Source organism: Copadichromis virginalis, linkage group LG3, assembly GCF_057382275.1.
Source record: "Copadichromis virginalis isolate Kocher_CV1m ecotype Utaka linkage group LG3, C_Virginalis_male_GT1.1, whole genome shotgun sequence".
Classification (NCBI taxonomy): Eukaryota; Metazoa; Chordata; class Actinopteri; order Cichliformes; family Cichlidae; genus Copadichromis; species Copadichromis virginalis.
Genome location: NC_140620.1, coordinates 55,089,674 through 55,111,517, shown reverse-complemented (window position 1 = coordinate 55,111,517; position 21,844 = coordinate 55,089,674). Strand labels below are relative to the sequence as shown.

At 39.7% G+C, this 21,844-nt stretch overlaps 3 protein-coding genes across 3 annotated transcripts in view; all 3 read right to left on the bottom strand.

The window, feature by feature from the left end:
• Positions 1-6,267: 6,267 nt before the first annotated feature.
• Positions 6,268-7,416, bottom strand: LOC146715336 (eotaxin-like). Its single transcript, XM_085451742.1, has 3 exons — positions 7,223-7,416; positions 7,032-7,143; positions 6,268-6,375 (listed from the first exon to the last, which is right to left on the bottom strand). Exons 1-3 carry the CDS (start codon positions 7,290-7,292, stop codon positions 6,282-6,284), a joined length of 276 nt encoding a protein of 91 aa, XP_085307868.1. The 5' UTR covers positions 7,293-7,416; the 3' UTR covers positions 6,268-6,281.
• Positions 7,417-13,664: 6,248 nt separating this feature from the next.
• Positions 13,665-14,645, bottom strand: LOC146715335 (C-C motif chemokine 3-like). The gene is made up of 3 exons (XM_085452829.1): positions 14,479-14,645; positions 14,284-14,395; positions 13,665-13,976 (listed from the first exon to the last, which is right to left on the bottom strand). The coding sequence occupies exons 1-3, from the start codon at positions 14,546-14,548 to the stop codon at positions 13,883-13,885; spliced, it is 276 nt and encodes a 91-aa protein (XP_085308955.1). The 5' UTR covers positions 14,549-14,645; the 3' UTR covers positions 13,665-13,882.
• A 1,586-nt stretch (positions 14,646-16,231) lies between these two features.
• The window catches only part of tbc1d14 (TBC1 domain family, member 14), a 44,484-nt gene continuing 38,871 nt past the window's right edge, over positions 16,232-21,844 (bottom strand). The window contains exons 13-14 of the mRNA XM_085451741.1: positions 20,215-20,473; positions 16,232-20,111 (exon numbers count right to left, since the gene is read on the bottom strand). Coding sequence (XP_085307867.1) covers positions 20,043-20,111; positions 20,215-20,473 — 328 coding nt within the window. The 3' untranslated portion in view covers positions 16,232-20,042. The remainder of the gene's footprint in view (positions 20,112-20,214; positions 20,474-21,844) is intronic.

Here is a 21,844-nt window from a genome sequence, read left to right as displayed (position 1 = left end):
CAACTTTAGCTAATGTTGAAGCAGAGTTCAAGAACATTAAACATGGTCTGTTCAAGCATGAAAATCTCCCTATAAGGATAGATAAATTCATTGCACGTCATCTTGGTTTTATTGAAGGGAACATGCGGATCTCTTCTGCAAAACAAATACGAAAAGAAGCAGAGGTTGCCAGACAGGATGGTACAGTGAAGCTTCAGTATCCACACAAAGCCTTTGTGGAGCAGGAAGTGGATGATAACCCCTCTCAGGAGCCCAAAATTGACACAGACATAGACATACAGGAAGGGCACGAAGTACTGCAGTGCGTTTCACGTTGATATCAGGCGCCTCCTAAAAAGGGAAAAGAAAAGTTCATTTAAGGCAAAGTTTTCAGGTGTCATTCTTTGGGGAGAATACATGTTTATGAAACTGCATGACATCAGACTCTACCAAATTTTGGAGACTTTTCTTTTAAGATACAACCTTTCTGTCTCTTGTGACAGAGAGTCTGTTTCTTAATCATTTGACAAAAACCCTACACAGTATTTTAAAATAGTGTTCTCCAGATCAGAGCTGTAATCTATATAGAACATGGGGTTCAAAGCAAGGAAAAATTGTGTTTATCAGTGAAACCTTTAATTTGTGTTAATTTTATCATTATCAATAAATGAAATCTTCACCTTAAGGGACTTAATGAATGGTTTCTTCTAAAAATTAGAAATGATTGAGTCATTTCACATCATATGAAAATATTAATTTTTAATACAAATTTGGCCCTACAAAAATGGAAACTCAGTAACAAAGATAATGGAGATTCTCTAAACACGAGCAAATATCACAGTAAAATTGTTGATTGTGATTTACACATTGGATGTATCCTCAGTGATTTGGTACAATTATACAACATTTTATAAGAACTGAACAACTGATGAAACGAATTATAGGCCAATCTCCAACCTTCCTTTCATATCAAAAATCCTTGAAAGAGGATTTTTGTTAGCTGTTTGATCTGTTTGATCTGTTAGTCAAACAGCTAACAGATCATCTGCAGAGGAATGGTTTATTTGAAGAGTTTCAGTCAGGTTTCAGAGCTCATCACAGCACAGAAACAGCTTTAGTGAAAGTTACAAATGATCTTCTTATGGCCTCTGACAGTGGACTCATCTCTGTGCTTGTCCTGCTAGACCTTAGTGCAGCATTCGATACTGTCGACCATAATATCCTATTAGAGCGATTAGAACATGCTGTAGGTATTACAGGTACTGCACTGCAGTGGTTTGTATCATATCTATCTAATAGACTCCAGTTTGTTCATGTAAATGGAGAGTCCTCGTCACACACTGAGGTTAATTATGGAGTTCCACAGGGTTCAGTGCTAGGACCAATTCTGTTTACACTATACATGCTTCCCTTAGGCAGCATCATTAGAAGACATAGCATACATTTTCACTGCTATGCAGATGACACCCAGCTCTATCTGTCCATGAAGCCAGATAACACACACCAATTAGTTAAACTGCAGGAATGTCTTAAAGACATAAAGACCTGGATGGCCGCTAACTTTCTGCTTCTTAATTCAGATAAAACTGAGGTTATTGTACTCGGCCCTGAAAAGCTTAGAAATATGGTATCTAACCAGATTCTTACTCTGGATGGCATTACCTTGGCCTCCAGTAACGCGGTGAGGAACCTTGGAGTCATTTTTGACCAGGACATGTCCTTCAACGCACGTATTAAACAAATATGTAAGACTGCGTTCTTCCATTTGCGCAATATCTCTAAAATTAGAAATATCCTGTCTCAGAGTGACGCTGAAAAACTAGTTCACGCATTTATTACTTCCAGGCTGGACTACTGTAATTCATTATTATCAGGATGTCCAAAAAACTCCCTGAAAAGCCTTCAGCTAATCCAAAATGCTGCAGCAAGAGTACTGACAGGGACTAGAAAGAGAGAGCATATTTCTCCTGTTTTGGCTTCCCTTCATTGGCTTCCTGTTAAATCCAGAATTGAATTCAAACTCCTGCTCCTCACATACAAGGTCTTAAATAATCAGGCCCCATCTTATCTTAATGACCTTGTAGTACCATATCACCCTATTAGAGCACTTCGCTCTCGCTCTGCAGGCCTACTTGTTGTTCCTAGAGTATTTAAAAGTAGAATGGGAGGGAGAGCCTTTAGTTTTCAGGCCCCTCTTCTGTGGAACCAGCTTCCAGTTTGGATTCAGGAGACGGACACTATCTCTACTTTCAAGATTAGGCTTCAAACTTTCCTTTTTGCTAAAGCATATAGTTAGGGCTGGACCAGGTGACCCTGAATCCTCCCTTAGTTATGCTGCAATAGACATAGGCTGCCGGGGGATTCCCATGATGCATTGAGTTTTTGCTTTCCAGTCACCTTTCTCGCTCACTATGTATTAACAGACCTCTCTGCATTGAATCATATCTGTTGTTAACCTCTGTCTCTCTTCCACAGCATGTCTTTTATCCTGTCTTCCTTCTCTCACCCCAACCGGTCGCAGCAGATGGCCGCCCCTCCCTGAGCCTGGTTCTGCCGGAGGTTTCTTCCTGTTAAAAGGGAGTTTTTCCTTCCCACTGTCGCCAAAGTGCTTGCTCATAGGGGGTCATGTGATTGTTGGGTTTTTCTCTGTATCTATGAAGCGCCTTGAGGCGACTTATGTTGTGATTTGGCGCTATATAAATAAAGTTGAATTGAATTGAATTGAAAAAGTTGAATTGAATTGAATTGAATGAAACAACTTACTTATGTGACCACATATGAAGTGTTATAACTTACCACAAAGGGTGAACTGTGCCACTGACCCTTGGTAGATCTGCACATGATAAAAAAAAAAGCATTATAAATACTAACACAGCTATTAATAATTAAACTAGTGGGGTACATTTAAGATGTTAATGTCACAAAATAAAATAGACTGGTAGAAAGAAGTACAAGGAAATGGTAATGGGGGGAGCCATGAAAATATATCTTTTCAACATGATTCAGTGTGACAAAGCAAGGGCATGATTTTTTAAAAAAAAAAACAAAAAATAAACAGGTTGTCACGGTCCTGGGTCAGTGACCCAGTGTTTTGAGTTTCTTGTGCCTCTGAGTTTTTTGTATTATGTTCTTAGTTCTCTTTGTTGTCCCAGCGTATTCTTTAGTGTAGTGTCTTAGTTTGGTTTTCTTGTATTCTGTTTAGTTCTGAGTATTTGGTAGCTGCCCTCTGTGTTTCTTAGTTGCTCTGTCTCCCCTAGTCTAGTTTGCATCTGTGCTAATTCCTGTTTTACTTTGAAGGTCTGTGTCTCATGTGAGTGTATCCTACTTTGCTCCCTTGTCTCGTCAGTTCTGATTTCTCCCAGCTGTGCTCTCCTTCTGTGTCTCATTCCCCTCGTTACTTCCCATTGTATTTAAACCCTGTGTTTCTCTGAGGCAGTGCTGCGTCGTCCCTTAAGCTGTGTGTTTCTTCGTGTGCCTCTCTGCAAGGTGTGAGTTTATATTTTCCCAGTTTAATTTTGTATGCTCGTTTTCTGTGACTAGCAATTAAAGCTGTGATTTTGAGTTCATCCCCTGAGTCTGAGTCCTGCATTTTGGGTATCTATAGACTAGTGATGGCCAAATGAAGCTTTCCGAAGCACTGAAGCTTGTATTGAAAAACGGTTCATTACTCGAAGCTTTTCAACACAGTCCTCTCCGGTGACATCTGGTGGTGAAAATTTTGAAGAGCAGCTTGAATCTGCAAAATAAAACTGACTGCTCAATTATCACTGCTCACTCAAGAGTGGAGTTCTCTCTGATATTGGGCCACCGTTCCGTTGCTTTGAACATGTAATTGGTTTTGTTTTCTCGATTGGGGGGCTGAAAAAAATGTAATGCGTATCTGCGTAATACATTTTGATCAATAAACTTTCCCTATTTAAACATGCACTATGGTGGCCTTTCTTTGCTCATAACTCCTTGATGTTGGTAAATACAATAAGTGAGCAATATATATAATATACATATGAGAATGCACAGCACATTATGGAGTATGCCCCTGCTGTGAAGTCCTGCCTCCATCTACTTGTCGTTTAATCACTGGACAGCTGTCCAGCTGGACAGGTTCATACAAAATATTAGATTAGGCCAATTGTCCTATACATATTTTTGACCTAGGGGTGGGATTGATTGTGAACTGGAAAGGGAAAATGCTTAGGAAGCTGAGTAGGGCTGCATCGTCACTGATTTGTAGAATCATTTTGATTCGATACAGGATCCGATTCAATTTGATTGGAATCTGGAAAGTTTTGCCTCAGTCAGAAATATTACAAGTCTGATCATTTAACAGTATATATCCATAATTTCGTATCTATTAAAAGAAAGCTGACACATCTGAGACTTAATTAGAGATGTAAACAGAGAGTTATGAAACCTGCAGCTGCAGAAGCCAGCGAAGAAAAAAGAGGCAAACACAGCGCGGACCCGCCGACACATCAAAATCTGTCTCTGACGCGTCGGGTCCGCGCTCTGTGTTCACGTTTGTATGCAGAATCCGTAAACCTGCTCCCAGTTACTGTTTTAGCTGCATGGTGTTTGACGACATGTTTGTGAGGTTTAACCTGAGATGCTGGCGTTTCAGGCATAATAACGTTAATTTACAAATCGACAAGGGATTTTAATGAATCAATATCACTTTATTCAATTTAGCATGGATTGTAATCAGAAAGGCGATAATCAAAACCCACCCCTAATCAAGAACTTGCAAAGTAAAAACATGATCAATGTAAGGTAGCCCTTTTGTTATTTACAGTTAACAAGAGGATTAGTGTTACTGTGCGCTGGCTGAGTCTGTTTCTTTTCTTAGAAATAGTTTCTCCTGCCCTGAAGAAAATCCACTTGCATGGAACAGAAGAGGCTGTGGAGTGCAGGAACTACACTGCAAGTTGGTAGATATGCAGGTATTCCTGGGTCCTGCAGACTATCACCTAAAAACAATAAACAAAATGATTTTCTAAACTGTGTAGCAATGTCATGTACGTATAGTGTCAAATACATTTTTGTAGTCTTCATCAGCTTTAATTCACATGGAAGTGTTCCTAAAGTCATATGCTGTAATGATATTTACATTATGAAAACATGATTTTGGACATTTCAAGTTTTTCACTTCGGCAGATAAAATGAATTGAGCAAAATCAACTCAAAATATTCCCACACGCCAGAACGTCCTCTCTTCCTCGCTGGCTCCATATCTGTCAGTGGAATGATCACCTCGTCGCTATCTGTCACCATCAACACACTCCACGAATCCCGTGGATGATTCACTTCCTTATATCTGTTTGAATCAGGTACCGAAGCAGTTACGTGCGTAATGAAGCTTCGGACGTCACTGGTCACGTGACTTTTGCCAAACGAAGCAAGCCTCGACACAGTGCTTCTGAACCAGTGTGTTGTTTTTTTCGACACACGCTCCGGAGCGTCAGCTTCAAGCGGGCCATCACTAGTTTGCACTATGGAAAGCACAAAATCAACTTCTAAATGAAAGAATGAGACAGGTCAGTTTTACTATAGATGCACTCTGGAACAAGATTAGTCAGACTGCAGGTACTCAAAGCACCTTGCACGCTCCTGCCACTACGTAAGCCAACGGCGAGGTGACGTTTTTCACTGCATTTTTGCATTTACCTCAGTTAGTGTAGCCCCGGTGCTCTTTTTGAATCTGTTCATGTTTTTCTAACGAACCTTTCCTAACCTTTCTCTGTACAGATCTTCCTGGACCCCTTCTTGTTTCTGGTGGACCCTGTTAGATGAACATGAGTGGATTCCAGTGTTGAGTGGGTTTGAGTGAGTCACAGACTGTGTGAAGAGGAGTGTGGACATGTTACCCTTACCCCGGATCCCCCACCCCCACAGGCCCCGATCCTTCATCACTGTATATATTACTGCTAAATATTCCATCAGAACATTTGATAAAATGTGTTATTTATTTAGAAAACCTTATTTTAAACTGTATCAAAGGAAAATTAGACTTGACAAGTCTTAAAGCTTCAAAGAAACGAAGAAGAGACAAAAAGTTTCAGACTCTGTCGTATTTGTGAGGTGTTTATTTTGGAGCATAATATATATAGCACAAAGCATCCACGAGACATTACACAATCAAAGGGCGTGACTGTTCAGTGGATTATTTCAGGCTTATAATCGCTTGAAAGATAAACTTTGGACCACATGTAAAAGAACTGTCATTATAAAAACTCAAGTTTGCATGCGTTTTATATGATATTATCTGACAAAGCAGAGCAATGTGTAAGGATGAGCAGGCAGCTGGTTCAGAAAGAGCTCTGGTCCAGTCTTTTCATGATGCGTTGGGTCCAGGAGGCAGACGCATCCACACACACTGAACGAGACTTTTTGGTAATGAAGCTGAAACAAAGAGGTGGAAATTCAGAAATCTGAATTTTAAATAAGCTTCAAAATTCTCTCAGTAAATATGTTGTAAAAATAACAATAATAATAATAATAATAATAATGTATACTTTATTTATCCCAGTAGGGAAATTACTCTCTGCATTTAACCCATTCACTCTAGTGAAGCAGTGGGCAGCCACCAATCAGGCATCCGGGGAGCAGTGTGAAGAGACGTTACCTTGCTCAGGGGTACCTCAGGGTAGCCGTTCAGTGGTTTCGAATGCCCGAATATGTACTTTTTTTTTTTTTTTTAAATGACCAGTAGACAAAATGTCATAATATAAACACTTAAATGTGTATTTCAAACAATTTACAAGCAAAATAGCCAAACATCCACGTAAAATTGATCAAATTATGAAAACAAGTTTGTGCATTTTTCTTGAACATTTACAGGATAAAATTAAAAGACAATAGTAGGAGAACAAATACAAGTTCAAATAAAAAGTATCAAACTCATACTATGTCCTGAGCATCATGTGTAAAATGACAATTTTTAATTGTCCAGAAACTCTGCAGTTACAATGATCATACTGCATAATTTTCATTACAGTATTTTCAGTATTTGTGTTAAACATTATGAAAATAAAATAAACCCAGTTTTCTTCACTTACATGATGGCAGACTTTGGGCATCGGTGATCAGTCAGTCGATACGACTTGATGAGGTTTGCTTGAATTCTTCCCGGGTACAACTTGAAACAGCAGGTGTCGGGACCATTTGCATCTGAGGAAAAAGACATTTCATTAGACTTACTCAAAAAATAAAACTTCTCTTTTAATGATGACACTTAAGGTAATCTTACTGTTGCAGTTAACTGCAGGCAACAAAGCAGCTCCAAGGATGCACAGCAAAAGGAACTGAGCGGTTTTCATTATGATTCCTCAGGAGTTGATGATGATGACGATAAAGACAACAGCTGCTCTTCAGATGCAAGCAAGGGCTTCTAAATATTAGGTGGTGTGCTGTTACATTTATCAAGATCAATACTTTTTTTAAAGGTAGATAGGGTGTCATTGGTGTGAAAGAGGGAGGGTGGATGTGGTTTCAAAAATTGCTGAAAATGCCTCTGACAGAACTTTCCATTCGGTTACATTGACAGGAAATGAAGCTGCGGTTTAGCCCAGCGATGCAGCTCAAAGCATGACACTGTTAACAAAACCAACTTCTACATCCCCCTCGCCCAAAAGTTTTAAAAAAATATATGTCACAAAATATTATGACCACAAAAAAAACGCTAAAACAATCGTTGAGCAGTCCATATGACTCCATGAGTTTTGCTTTAATTCTTCTTGGTACAACTTTCAGCAGCAGTTGTTGGGACTATTTCCATCTGAGTAAAGAGGATTAAGATCAAACTTTTTAGAAAGTATAACAATAAAAAAAATATTGATGACCACCAGAGCTAGTCCTACTTGTAGATAATCAAATGGTATAAATTTCTAAATTCACCGCGCCTTGTTCTCAAATTATCGCATTCCTAAGACTTACAATTCAATTCAATTTTATTTATATAGCGCCAAATCACAACAAAAGTCGCCTCAAGGTGCTTTATATTGTACAGTAGATACAGAGAAAAACCCAACAATCATATGACCCTCTATGAGCAAGCACTTTAGCGACAGTGGGAAGGAAAAACTCCCTTTTAACAGGAAGAAACCTCCCGCAGAACCAGGCTCAGGGAGGGGCGGGGCCATCTGCTGCGACCGGTTGGGGTGAGAGAAGGAAGACAGGATAAAGACATGCTGTGGAAGAGAGACAGAGGTTAATAACAGATATGATTCAATGCAGAGAGGTCTATTAATACATAGTGAGTGAGAAAGGTGACTGGAAAGGAAAAACTCAATGCATCATGGGAATCCCCCGGCATGTCTTTAAGACATTCCTGCAGTTTAGCTAATTGGTGTGTGTTATCTGGCTTCATGGACAGATAGAGCTGGGTGTCATCTGCATAGCAGTGAAAATGTATGTTATGTCTTCTAATGATGCTGCCTAAGGGAAGCATGTATAGTGTAAACAGAATTGGTCCCAGTACTGAACCCTGTGGAACTCCATAATTAACCTCAGTGTGTGAAGAGGACTCTCCATTTACATGAACAAATTGGAGTCTATTAGATAGATATGATACAAACCACTGCAGTACAAACCACCTGTAATACCTACAGCATGCTCTAATCGCTCTAATAGGATATTAGGGTCGACAGTATCGAACGCTGCACTGAGGTCTAGCAGGACAAGCACAGAGATGAGTCCACTGTCAGAGGCCATAAGAAGATCATTTGTAACCTTCACTAAAGCTGTTTCTGTGCTGTGATGAGCTCTGAAACCTGACTGAAACTCCTCAAATAAACCATTCCTCTGCAGATGATCTGTTAGCTGTTTGACAACTACTCTTTCAAGGATTTTTGATATGAAAGGAAGGTTGGAGATTGGCCTATAATTAGCTAAGACTGCTGGGTCTAGAGATGCTTTTTGAGTAAAGGTTTAACTACAGCCAGCTTGAAGGCCTGTGGTACATAGCCAATTATTAGAGATAGGTTGATCATATTTAAGACTGAAGCATTAATTAATGGCAGGACTTCTTTGAGCAGTTTTGTAGGGATGGGGTCTAAAAGACACGTTGATGGTTTGGAGGAAGTAATTATTGAAGTTAACTCAGAAAGATCAATTGGAGAAAAAGAGTCTAACTTAACATCAATGGTACTAACAGTAGCTGTAGATAATATTACATCTGTGGGATGATTATTGGTAATTTTTTCTCTAATGATAAAATTGTTATTTGTGAAGACCTGACCTCTGACCTTGAGATCACCTTGACTTGAGAAGGTCACAGGACTCAGACTTATACACTATTTTAAGTAGCTGCACCTGTGGTATCAATTTCAGAATCCTACACAAGTTATCTGATTCACAAACTTGGGTGTTGATGCTGCCCGCCCGTCAGTCAGCGTAGCCCCAAAATGATGAGGAAGATAAGGAACATTTCTTTGAATTAAAATGTTTTCTAATTTATAGGGAAATTGGTGAAATTAACATGGAGAAAGGTCTTTATTTGCATAATTTTCAGCTTAGAAATCTGAACTTTGAGGCACCAGACAAAGAGCGATTCAGAAGACCCCTATGAGCAGAACACCAAGGGAACAGTTCACCCTGCCCGGGATAGGGTCACTGGGGCCCTGCCCTGGAGCCAGGCCTGGGGAGGGTGCCCGCGGGAGAGCGTCTGGTGGCCAGACCTTAGTCCATTGGGCCCGTCCGGTCACAGCCCGAAAAAGTGACACGGGCCCATCATCCTGTAGACCAACCAACCCAACAGCTTGGGCTCTGGAACCAGTCCCCTGGAGAGGGCTTGGACTCTGTCTCAGTCTAGTTGTCCCTGGTGAGAGGCGGGCTGGAGTGGGTATCCTAGTTTCCCCTCAGGTTGCTGCCTGTACGTGGTGAAGAGAGAGCTGAGTGTAAAAGCAAAGCTTTCAATTTACCGGTCGATCTACGTCCCTACCCTCACCTATGGGTATGAGATGTGGGTAGGGACTAAATCCTTGGCTCCTAGGTGAGGTGTACCGGGCACGTCCCACCAGGAGGAGGCCCCGGGAGAGACCAAGACCACTGGAGGGATTATATCTCTTGGCTGGCCTGGGAACGCCTTGGTGTTCCCCTGGTCAAGCTGGAGGAGATGGCAGTAAATGGTTCTTAACAGTGCTTTTCTACTCTTCTGAGCACTCAAAGCGCTTTACACAACTTGTGCATTCACCCATTCACACCCATTCGCACAAACACATTTCCTTAGTGCTTTCTAACTAACATTCACACAATTCAATTCAATTTTATTTATATAGCGCCAAATCACAACAAAAGTTACCTCAAGGTGCTTTATGTTGTGCAGTATATCCTATAATAATAGATACAGATGATAGATATCTATGTTTTTAGATATAAATAGTGAAACCAGCATTACCAGAAGGATATCTCATATGTTGATCTCCTCAGTAAGGAGTGTTTGGTTGTTGTGTCACTGTAACATCACGAGCTGCAGAGCTGCTGCAAGAAACTGAATGGCTTGAATGACCTTATGTCCATAAGTTTACAACCGAACTATATCTTCTGTGGGTATTTAAATACTTAAGGAGAAAATAAGAATTAATTTCTTTCAGGTTCCAATGTAAAATAAGTAATCTATATAATATATCAGGCATTACCCCCTTTTTGCTTCTGTTTTGGTTTTAAAAAAATGCTGAAATAGGAGAGAAATGATCAGACTATCAGAAAAGAAGGAGCATGTGCCTCTGTCTGCTATCATCTGGCCAAACCATGGTCACACTGCCACCTGCTGGGACAAAGATGTTACGACAGCTACAGGATTGTTTAGAAACTAGATAGGCCTATTTAGTTGAAATGAATTATTTTAGGGCATTTTCAAATGAAAGTATTTCAATATGTAGTAAAATGATGTATAAATTATTTTTTTAAAAGTATAAATTATTTCACACAAACTTGATCACATATAAATATAAATGAAAGTCAAATCTCCAAAAACCGGTGAACCCCAAATCAACTGTGTAGTATATTCATTTCATAATTTTTCAGCACTAACCCATGATATTTTAGAAGGACATGGTTTCTTTATATATATTCTAATCTTAAGCACTTAAAGTGTTCATGACATATTCATTCAATGCTTCAAACATGGGGGCTAGGTGGCGTGTACTGTCTTACCCACGGGCACTTTATCATGCAGAATGGAGGAACCTGGGACTGATCCACTGATTTTCTGAATATTGGATACGTGCCCCTCTTTCAGAGCCATAAACATTACAGGGTGTATAACCCACTTAATAAATAATTAAATAATAATAATGTTAATTTTCTTAGCAACATATTCAGTCATGGTTGTAGGTGCACCCAGGAGAGCACGCCATGTCATCACAGAGCCTCGGTTTATTTTAACATAAATGTAGCAATTTCAAGTTTGACCTGATGATGGCAGTGGTTTTTCACACCTACACTGCCAAAAGCCAGTTAGTTAGTTAGAAGTGTGTGTGTGTGTGTGTGTGTGTGTGTGTGTGTGTGTGTGTGTGTGTGTGTGTGTGTGTGTGTGTGCGTGCGTGTGCGTGCCTTATTTTCACACTTACTGTCAAATTTGGTAGAGAACGACTCTGTCTACCTGATCATAGGCTCTGAAAATGGATTTGTATAAAAACTCTCAGTCATTCCATTATTTTTCTCAGCTCCACTAAAACAAGATGAAAGTCTGCACTATAATCACATCTTGACAAAAAGGAACGAGGATGAAAAGATAATGTTCTTGCAATGGTCAACACACAGTACTGTGTAAATGCCTTAAGCCAGCCTAAAAGTCTTTATTCCCTTATTTCCTAGGACTCAAAGTTTTAGTCTAACCTTTGACCTTTGTGAGGAGTTGTGCTTTCTGAGTGCTCTTGTTATTTTTAAAGTGCTATTGACCTACAGACCTCCAGGCTTTCTGAAGGTCTTTCAGAATTTACCATTGGCTGCTTTTTCACTTACTTCAGTCCAGTCCTTGTGCCTGAGCATTTTCTTGTTTGTTAAATCACCTAACACCTAACTCTGTATCGTTTAAGCATTAAAAATGTGCTTAACTCAAAGGATGAATCCTCACTGTGGAGGACAAAAGAAGTGTAGTGGTTTATACATTTACCAAACGAGCAAAATATTGCTGGTTCAACCCCTTAAGGAGTCACGAATCCCTTTATGGCCATGTCAGGACGATCTGGTGCAAAAGCTTGCCAAGTCTAATATGCAGAGTTACCTGTTGTGGTAACCCCTTGTGAATAAGGGAGTAGTTGAATTTAGCTCCCACTATGCAATACCTAGGAAGTGTTTAATCGGCAAGTACTTCAATTTTGAGCAGAGCAATGATCCCAGACACACTGCCAATGCAGCGAACATACACCTGGATAAAAATGTAGTCATGCATCGGCCTCCCCAGAGAGCAGATCCAAGTCTGGGATCATTCGGAGATAATCTTGACACGGAAACAAAAGGTAGCCAATATCTGAAGAAGGGCTTTGGAATGTCCTTTAAGAATTCTTGAGAATCGTTTCCAAATAATACTTAAATATATTACCAAAGAAATTGCCTAAGAGGGTTCAGGTTGTTGAAGAACAATGATGATCATCTTAAATATTGACTTTAAAGGTGAATAAAAGTGTACAAACTAGAATTTTATTTAAATGTATGTTTGCACATTTTCATCATTGCACTTTTTTTTCTCATTTTTGTGGCAAAGTATACAGAAACAAAGGTTGGCTCAAGACTTTTGGACGTTATTGTAAATCCAATTAATGGCTGCAAGAGAAATTAGGAACAGGAAAAGGAAAGCGTTGTATGGATGTATTTTGACCTCTGATGAATGTTCTAATCTTCGGCCATAACATAACTTAGCAATTTGCAACACCAAGCACAAGACTGTGCCCAATTACTCTGCTGGTTAATTTGTGTTAAAAAACAAACAAACCTAAAAACCTTTTTCTTTTAGATACTGGATGCTACATTGTTTTCTGTATGTCCATGGAAATATTTATACTGATATAAAAGAAAAAGAAATCTATTGTACAAGAGTTATAGGTCTAACACAGAGTGCTGGGCCATTTCCTTTAATATAACTTCTCTAATATCTCTGACAAACTACATAAGGACTCAAAACAGAACTCACAGAAGGAAGTAGTTGTTCTTTGTTTGGGTGTTTTTGTTGTTGTTCTTTACTTAAAGTGAGAGTTACTTGATATGTTGTCAACAGGCAAGCATTCAATAAAGCTCAACAAGTTCAGAGACCAGCAGACAGAGTAGCATTAACTAAGGTGTCCTCTAGCCAGTAGCTCAGGAAGTCTGTCCCAGCTGACAGTGGGCAACAGTAGAGGTGAAGTTTGGACAGGAAACCAGTTAATCATTAGCAATTTGTAAAAGCAGTGGTAGTTAAGAAGAAAAAGACAGAACTGGGCCAGAAAATTATTATTATTAAAGAGTCAAATATTTATTTTTAATTCCAAATGAAATTCCAATGATAGCTCAACCATAAGATTCTTAGTTGGTGCATCGAGGGAAAGCCAAACATTTACATACAGTTACAAATCAGTTGCATATATACTTTCAGAATCGACCAAATTATGTGTTATTTATTTTAAAAGTGTTATTTCACACAGTATGTAAGGAAGACTTGGCAACTCGTAAAGCTTAGAAGAAATGAAGAAGAGACAAGAAAAAGTTTCACACGCTTGTATTTTTGTGGTGTTTATTTTGGAGGATAACACATAACACAAAGCAAAGAGACATTACACAATCAAAGGACTTTTCAGTGGATTGCTTCAGGCTAATAACTAGCTTTGGATCAGTTGAGACAGAGTTGCACTAATTACAAAAATCATAAAGCCACATTGGATATGATATTTGCAGATAAAGCAGAACAAAATGAAATGATGAGCAGGCAGCTGGTTTAAAAAGTGCTCTCGTCCAGCGTTTTCATGATGCTATCGACCCAGGAGAGAGACGGATCCATACAGACTGAACGACCTTTTTTGGTAACGAAGCTGAAACAAAGAGGCGGAAATGCTGCTGTTATTGTGTGTTGTTGTTTTTTTAAACAAAAAAGCAAAAATAACTAATAGCTACAAAGAAACACGGCTACAGGATAATGTTAGGAGACAAAACTAAAAGAACAAATATGAGTTCAAATAAAAAGTAAACGTAGAAGATGTCCTGTGTGAAATGAAAAAAAAAATGAAAATGTCCAAAAACTGTCCAGTTACAATGGTCATACTGGATATTTTTCATTACAGTAATTTCAGTTATTGTGTTAAACATGAAAACAAAATAAACCCAGATTTCTTCACTTACATGGCGGCAGGCTTTGGGCATCGGTGATCAGTCATGTAATACGACTCCACAAGGCTTGGTTTAATTCTTCTTGGGTAAAACTTGAAGCAGCAGTTGTCGGGGCCATTTCCAGCTGAGGAAAAAGCATTAGAACATGTTTCATTAGACTTACTCAAAAAACCTCTCTAATAATGATGACATTAAAGGTAATCTTACTAGTGCAGTTAACTGCAGACAACAAAGCAGCTCCAAGGATGCACAGCAAAAGGATGTGAGTGGTCTTCATTATGATTCCTCAGGAGTTGATGATGATGAAGAAGATTAAGACAACAGGTGTTCTTCAGACGCAAGCAAGGGCTTCTAAATAATAGGTGGTGTGCTGTTACATTTATCAAGATCAATATTTTGAAAAAAAAAGGTGCATATGGTGTCATTGGTGTGAAAGAGGGAGGGTGGTTGTGGTTTCAAAAGGTGCTGAAAATGCCTCTGACAGAACTTTCCACTCGGCTACATTGAGAGGAAATGAAGCTGTGGTTTAGCCCAGAGCTGCAGCTCAAAGCATGACACTGTTAACAAAACCAACTTCTACAGCCCCCCCAAAAGTTTTAAAAAATATATGTCACAAAATATAATGACCACAAAAACACTAGAAAAACAATGCCCCCGAACATCACTGTTGGCTATTTCTAATGTAATGAGACTGTGCTGGCCAGAGTAACATTTCAAAATCAACAAATCTATTTGAACAATGTGTGTTATCATTTTTTTCGTGCTACATGTGCTGTACCACAACAGTCCTTGCGATTGCTATGGTTGCGGGTTGCTGCAGTCATCTGTTGTTTTCATGAAAGACACAACTTAACCAACTTAACTGTTAAACTAACTTAACTGTCTTAACAACTGAGCACTATTAAAACTTGAAAGTGTGACACAAACCAGAATGTTAACATTCACACTATATGTTGTGCTTCAGCAATGCAGCCAGTACTTTTCAAAAGATGCGTTTTTTACTTTGCAAAGCGATCGAGGGAAATACACATTTATTCCTGAGTATTCTCCAGCTTTAACAAGCACTTAAACAGTGATTGCCATCAGCCTCAACTAACCACCAGCCAACTGGTTGGGAAATATTCTTTTTTTTTGTGTTGCCAAAAGGTGATCAATCTCTAGACCTGTTCATACGATTTGTCAAATCATTTAAACGTCACGTGGTCAGCGTGTGGTCATATGACCCTATCATGGTCATAGTGTTTATAGGAAAATGGCCGCAGATCTGATCTTAACAAGAACCTTTTTGATTCACGCATTTTTGTTTTTGTTTTAGTTGTTGTTGTGTTTTTGTTTTATATATCAGCTGTAAAACAAATCAGTGATTGTTTGTAGCAGCTGCACATGTTACTTAGAAATAGTCATGAAATATTCACATAGAAACAAAGATAGCTAACAAAACAATGCCATGGGGTTTAAATTATATACTTATATATATTGGAGAATTAAGCTGAAGAAGTAGATACAGATTTTAGATGAAGACAAAACTTCACTCTCTGCTCATATGAGGATCAGATCTGTGATTAAAGGCTTTTGTGGACTCCAGGAGATTTTTACATTTAAAACTGGGCCACTGTTGTCTGACGTAGGTCTGCTTCAGAGAACCCCATTTGATATTTATGTAATATGTTCACTAATCAGTGGTTTATCACCACTCATCGAGAATCAAAGCAAAAGTGCGGATCACTCAATACTAACATATAGATTTTATCTCAGGTAAAAGTGTGGCAACCTTTTCACAAGAAAGTGTAAATACACCACAACGCATTGCTGCAGCAATGACTGTTGCACTAACCACATAAGCCATCGTGTTCTCACTCCGGTTAGGCTCAAAGGCACTCTGGGAAATTCACTTCCACCTGTTGATCTATACAAGGCAGGAGGAGAGTTGTAATCCAGTAAGAAACAAACTAGCTCCTGGTTGAATATGTACATCTTTTTATTATAATAAAACCATCATTTATATACATTTCAAGTGAGAAACAGTTGCGCGGTGACCTTCTGCTGTCTCCATGTATATCTATCAGTCCTCTACAGTACACAGGTCTCTTGGAAAAAAAGGAATACAAGTCAGACAATGCAAAACGACTGAGAACACCCAGCAAATCAACATGATTATCAAGCAATGGTACATCATCTAAAATATCTTTCAACCCAATTTAGTTTGAATCTTTTTGACCACAAAGGATCAAACGGTAGTGTTGACAGGTAGAGCTGATACCCAGGCCAGCTTTAAATGTAACAATTAATTGGTAACTAACAGGTCTAATTGTGAAGATACCACTTAACCACACAAACAAGACATACACATACAGACACACACTACAGTTTGCAAACAGCTACCTAAAAAAGGTGGAGAAATCAACAACCCGTTTTTAACCACGAGACTATCAGAGGCACAACTCAAAGGCTTGCACGTATGGCTTGCAAAAAGCTTTAACTGCAGTCCTGCAGTGTTTCACCACAGTGGGGGAGGGGGTGCATTTAGAAGAATGATCAGACATAGTATTGCACGGTGCTGAGTCAAAAACACAGCAGGCGCCCTTTCAGCGGCCATGTGGCTGAGACGATGATGAATTACAAAACGAAAGGAGTCTTCCTGTTTTTAAAGCCCAGACTGAACGTTCTACTTCAGCTAATGTCCAGGGATTTAAGAAAGCACAGCCTCAGCTGAGGGTTAAGAGATTGAGTTCACTAATATAACAGGAAAGACCGACTGGAACTCCATCACACACAAATTCAGCAGCACAACACAGCACGTGAAGCAGTTTCACAAGGAACGACGAGACATTTCCTCATACATCGGCCTTTCATTCCTCTGATGACGCTTGTGCACAATGGGCTTTCAAAGTCATCACTGTCACAAAACAAAGATCAGATCAGGAAATGCAGTGTGTTGACTTTGCACAGTGTATCCAATCAACGTAGCATTGGCTCCGCCCACTACTGGTGAGGATGGAGTGACACAATAACCACAGTGTGAATGCAGTGTCAAGGCCTCAACTTAGTGACAACCTCAACTTTAAGCAGCCACAATACCCTGACACACGCAGCAGTTAGCAGATCTAGGCCAGATCTCTCTCCACTATGCCACTGTGACACAAAAGACAACACAATCTGTGTCATCTCATGATGAAAAACTAAAAGTAGAGATTTGCAGGCTGTGTAACGCTCAATATCCAACAATCCGCTTCCTTCTTCCAACTTTGTGTAGGGCTCTAACTAAATATTGCTTCTATTATCAAATAATCAGATCTGCTACCCTAATAAAAACTCTATAAAACAACCAATTTAAAGCCCCCACAAAACAAAAAAGCAGCAAATCTTTAAACCAAAGTAAGAAATCTCTGTTATACTGCACTTTGCTCCAGAGTGGAGGATTTAAAACTGTGAGGGGCAACACAACATGACGGGTAAGATGGTTACAGTGATGCTGCAGGCTAGTAATCTGACCAACAGTCAATAACTACAGCTGCAACAGTGACGTTTACACACAGCTAATGCAAGTAATTAAAGGCCGTCTATGCAGGATTTTAAACTTTAGGAATCTCTCTGATCAACCACTTACGACCCACCGTATGTTGCGGTGTAGCTATTTAAACTTTATGCCCAAACCATTCATCCTTAATTTGTCACATAAATTACCTGGAACCAAACCTGGGTTGTCCCGCTCTTTCACGAAAAGCCAAATTTGTACCTCGAGATGGTGCAGCGAGTCCACCAGGCACGTCACTAAGAATGTACAATGACAGCCGGGTGGAAAAGCCCAGCCACTTGATTTAAAAAAGTGAAGGTTTTGGTTAAATTTCACAGATGGCAATTGAAAAAAAATACTTTTAAGCCAAGGACGACAGACCCACGATGCAAACAGCAACAACAAAACTCCTGCATAGCGAGCCTTGAAAGTAAAAACCATCAACAGCTGACTGCACACTCCTCAGAGTCTCCACATCTTAATGCTTCAAAGTTAATTTCATTGGCCAGTGTGGTTAGTACTTTTAGATTGCTCCCTGGAAATCCTGCTTTGACCACACGCGCCGTGCACAGACCTCAAACCTGTGCATAGAGCAAAGATTAATTCAGCTTCAAACTGACCCAAATTTCTGTGGTTTGGATGGTTGGCGAAGCATGAGACTGTCAAAATGGAAGTTGTACTATATTCTGCTCTGATCTTGTACCGCTCAGAGCACACTGAATACACAAGTGTCTTCCGCCAAAACAAACACAATCATCAGCTTTTTAGCTTTAAATAGATCCTATCACAGATGTTTGTGGACACGTAGAAACAGCCTTCTAGCTCTACAGTTTTTTTAAATAAACTGGACTAGTACCTCACTAAGCCTGAGAACTCAGGGTCAAGACTCTGAAGCGCTCTGCTGCCAGGAATGACTAAAAAACATGCAATCAGGGCAACTGCCGGTGGGGACAGTGTACCAGGATGGATGCAAAGTCAAATAACTACAGTGGAAAGTTCTGAACCATTCAGAGTATTTGAACTTTGTCGTTATCAGTGAAGTGATTGCTATTGTCCAAAAAGATGGTTTTTTTCATCTTTCATATTCACGCAAATTATGCAGCCAAATGCGTGCAAAGCCCCTCAAGTTACAGCCTGCAATCTAGAATGTGTTTAAAAAGAGATTAAAAGTGCTCCAAATGTGCAGACAGAAGCTCAACGACAACCCTTCATTTGTCTGGACCAAATCCATCCTTTTCTTAAATATACTAAATAAATGAACAAAAGACTTCACACTCACACCAACACATCTGAAATCATAACAAAAACAAGCTAATTAATTAATGCAAATTAATGTACCACAAATATATTAAATACAGGGGAAATCCACATCTAACACTTTACCTCATTTATTCCAGTCTCGCTGACACAGGCAGCTTCTGACCTCTTCTAATGAACTAAAACTGTAACGCGGTGCTCTCAAACACACCACATTTTCTTATGTGCATTTGTGTCATACCTTCATGGATTATAACCTACAAAACTCCCCCTGTTCAGAAGAGTTGTCTTCATGGAACAGCTAAGGTGACAATTTGGCCCTGATTACAAGCCAATGAAAAGCAAACTCAGAACAAAAGGAAATAAAAACATGGAGGACACAAAGGAATGTGAGAAAAATTAGAGTGAGTGGAAAAAAGGTGCCGCTACGCAGAAGGAGACGCACAGAGACAGCTAGGAACCCCCTCACATATTTATGTCGTTTACAGATTTGACTACGGAGATGAACATTGCTGTAGACACATTTAAGCTTCATTTGCCGAATCAAACAGAAAGGATCTGAGAGCTGGCAGCAGTGAAGGAGTTGATGTAGTATCTGGTATCTCTGTGGTTTCCTTCAGTCTCTGGGGAACTGAGTCAGTCGGGTAGGTTCATATATGTGGGAGTGTGTGTTACATTCTTCAGCCTTTCCCAGCTACAAGTTTCCAGTTTGCTGCTGGGCCTCTGAGCAGAGGAGGGGTGCTGGAAGTTAAATAAGGCCTCATATTCCTTTTTCACACCCCTGCTCAGTCACTGAGACCCCCTCCAGTGTTCTGGTTCCAGTCGGAGGAGTGGCATGCCTCTGGAGAAGAGCTTTATCACTGCAGCTTCAACTGGACGTGTCCCCAACCTGACAGAAGATCTCTCTCAGGTCCATCAGCTTGGGCAAGAGTGTAGGCTTTTCCAAAGGCTGGAGGGGGTCTGATTGAGTACTTTAGCTTGAGCTGGTTATGTTCTGATCTCAGCTCAACGCTTCAGCACCGGGCAACCTCGCTCCCGATCTCTTCTGCTCCGTCAGCGCCTGCAAGACCTGAGGGGAGGAAGCAGGAGTGAAAAAAAGGTTTTCAAAACAAAGATGCAGTGATGGGGGTAAACAATGTTTTCAGACACAGTATCTAGAAAAAAAATCCCACCTGTGCCCACTTCCTGTTGCGGCTGGTCATGTGAATAGCAGCAATGTGCTGGAAGAGCTGGTCGGCAGGGATGAGGTCAGGCAGGCGGGTGAGGAACTGAGCCATGTGGATGAAGTCCATGCTGGTCAGGACATCCTGGTAGAGGCGAAGCAATCCCAGAGCCGTGCGGAACAGGAACTCTTCACCATCTCTGCAGAACACATCCCACACTCGACACGCCAGGTCCAACGGCAGCGACTTGCTATACAGAGTGAAGATCCTGAAGGGACAAATAGATGGGAAGGAAAAGTTATTATCAGCTAGCACTATATAAAACAAAGTCACTAATAGCAACAGAAATTTGAAATGACCTTTGTTAACATATTAAAGAAACACATGTACTGAGTTACAGTTTCTTTGCTGAAATCTGACTTCATGTACCAACTTCTAAGATCTACCCTCACATCCTGATAGATAAACAAAGGAAAGATACAGTATAGAGTAAAAACTACTCATCCGTCTCCCTTCAAACGCATATGAACTTCTTAAGTGACATCCCATTTTTATTCCATAAGGTTTAATTTGATGTCTAAACCTTAGCAGCTTTAACAGATTCAACTCTTCTTTTACATAAAGTTTAGGAAAGCATTTATTTTTGTCCATTCTTGCAGAGGTGCACTGGGACATCCCCAAACTGTTCCCACAAAGTTGGGAGCATGAAATTATCCAAAATGTCTTGGTATCCTGAAACATGAAGAGTTCCTTTCACTGGAACAAAGGGGGCAGGCCCAACTTGTGTAAAACAACCCCACACCAAACTTTACACTTGACATATAGTGCAGTAACACAAGTACCGTTCTCCTGGGAACCACCAAACCCAGACTCATCATTTGGATTGCCAGACAGAACGTGATTGGTCACTCCAGAGAACACACTGCTCCAGTGGCAGTGTGCTTTACACTAGAGATGGCACGATACCACTTTTTTATGTCCGATACCGATATCATAAATTTGGATATCTGCCGATACCGATATGAATCCGATATAGTGTTTTTTAATCAACAAAACTGTTTTTTAAATATCTTGCTGTATTTTGTATAAGTTCATACTCAAGTTTAAAACAACAACTACACTAAAGCTATTCTGTTATACCTGTATGCAAAAAAAAAATGTTTCATAGTTCAGCAATACTGATCAATCTAATAAACTTAAACCTACACCATCCTCCCTATTCTGGTATTTTAAAGAGTACTTAGCGTAAATATTAAGCAACCTAACTAATAGGGTTCCAACTCCCAGCAACAACAAAATAAATAAAAAATAGGGAACCACCCCTCACGCGCCACCTCATGATGCTTAATCAACGTAATCAACCTTAATTTGACGCAGTGTGAAAAAAAATGCACAGAAATCAATTATTTTTCAAGAAATATTAAATAGATTCAACATCTTTCTTCAACAAAATTGCAGACTGCACAGATGGTACCTTCCCAAAGGAAAAAGTACTATAGCTTACTAGGGTATATATATATTAGACTTAATAGTCACTATATACAGTAATTGACTTCTATTCATTTTACATCAAATTAAAACTTTGGGTGTCAGATAATTATTTATTAAAAGCTAGACATTTTAAATGAGAATAAGAAAG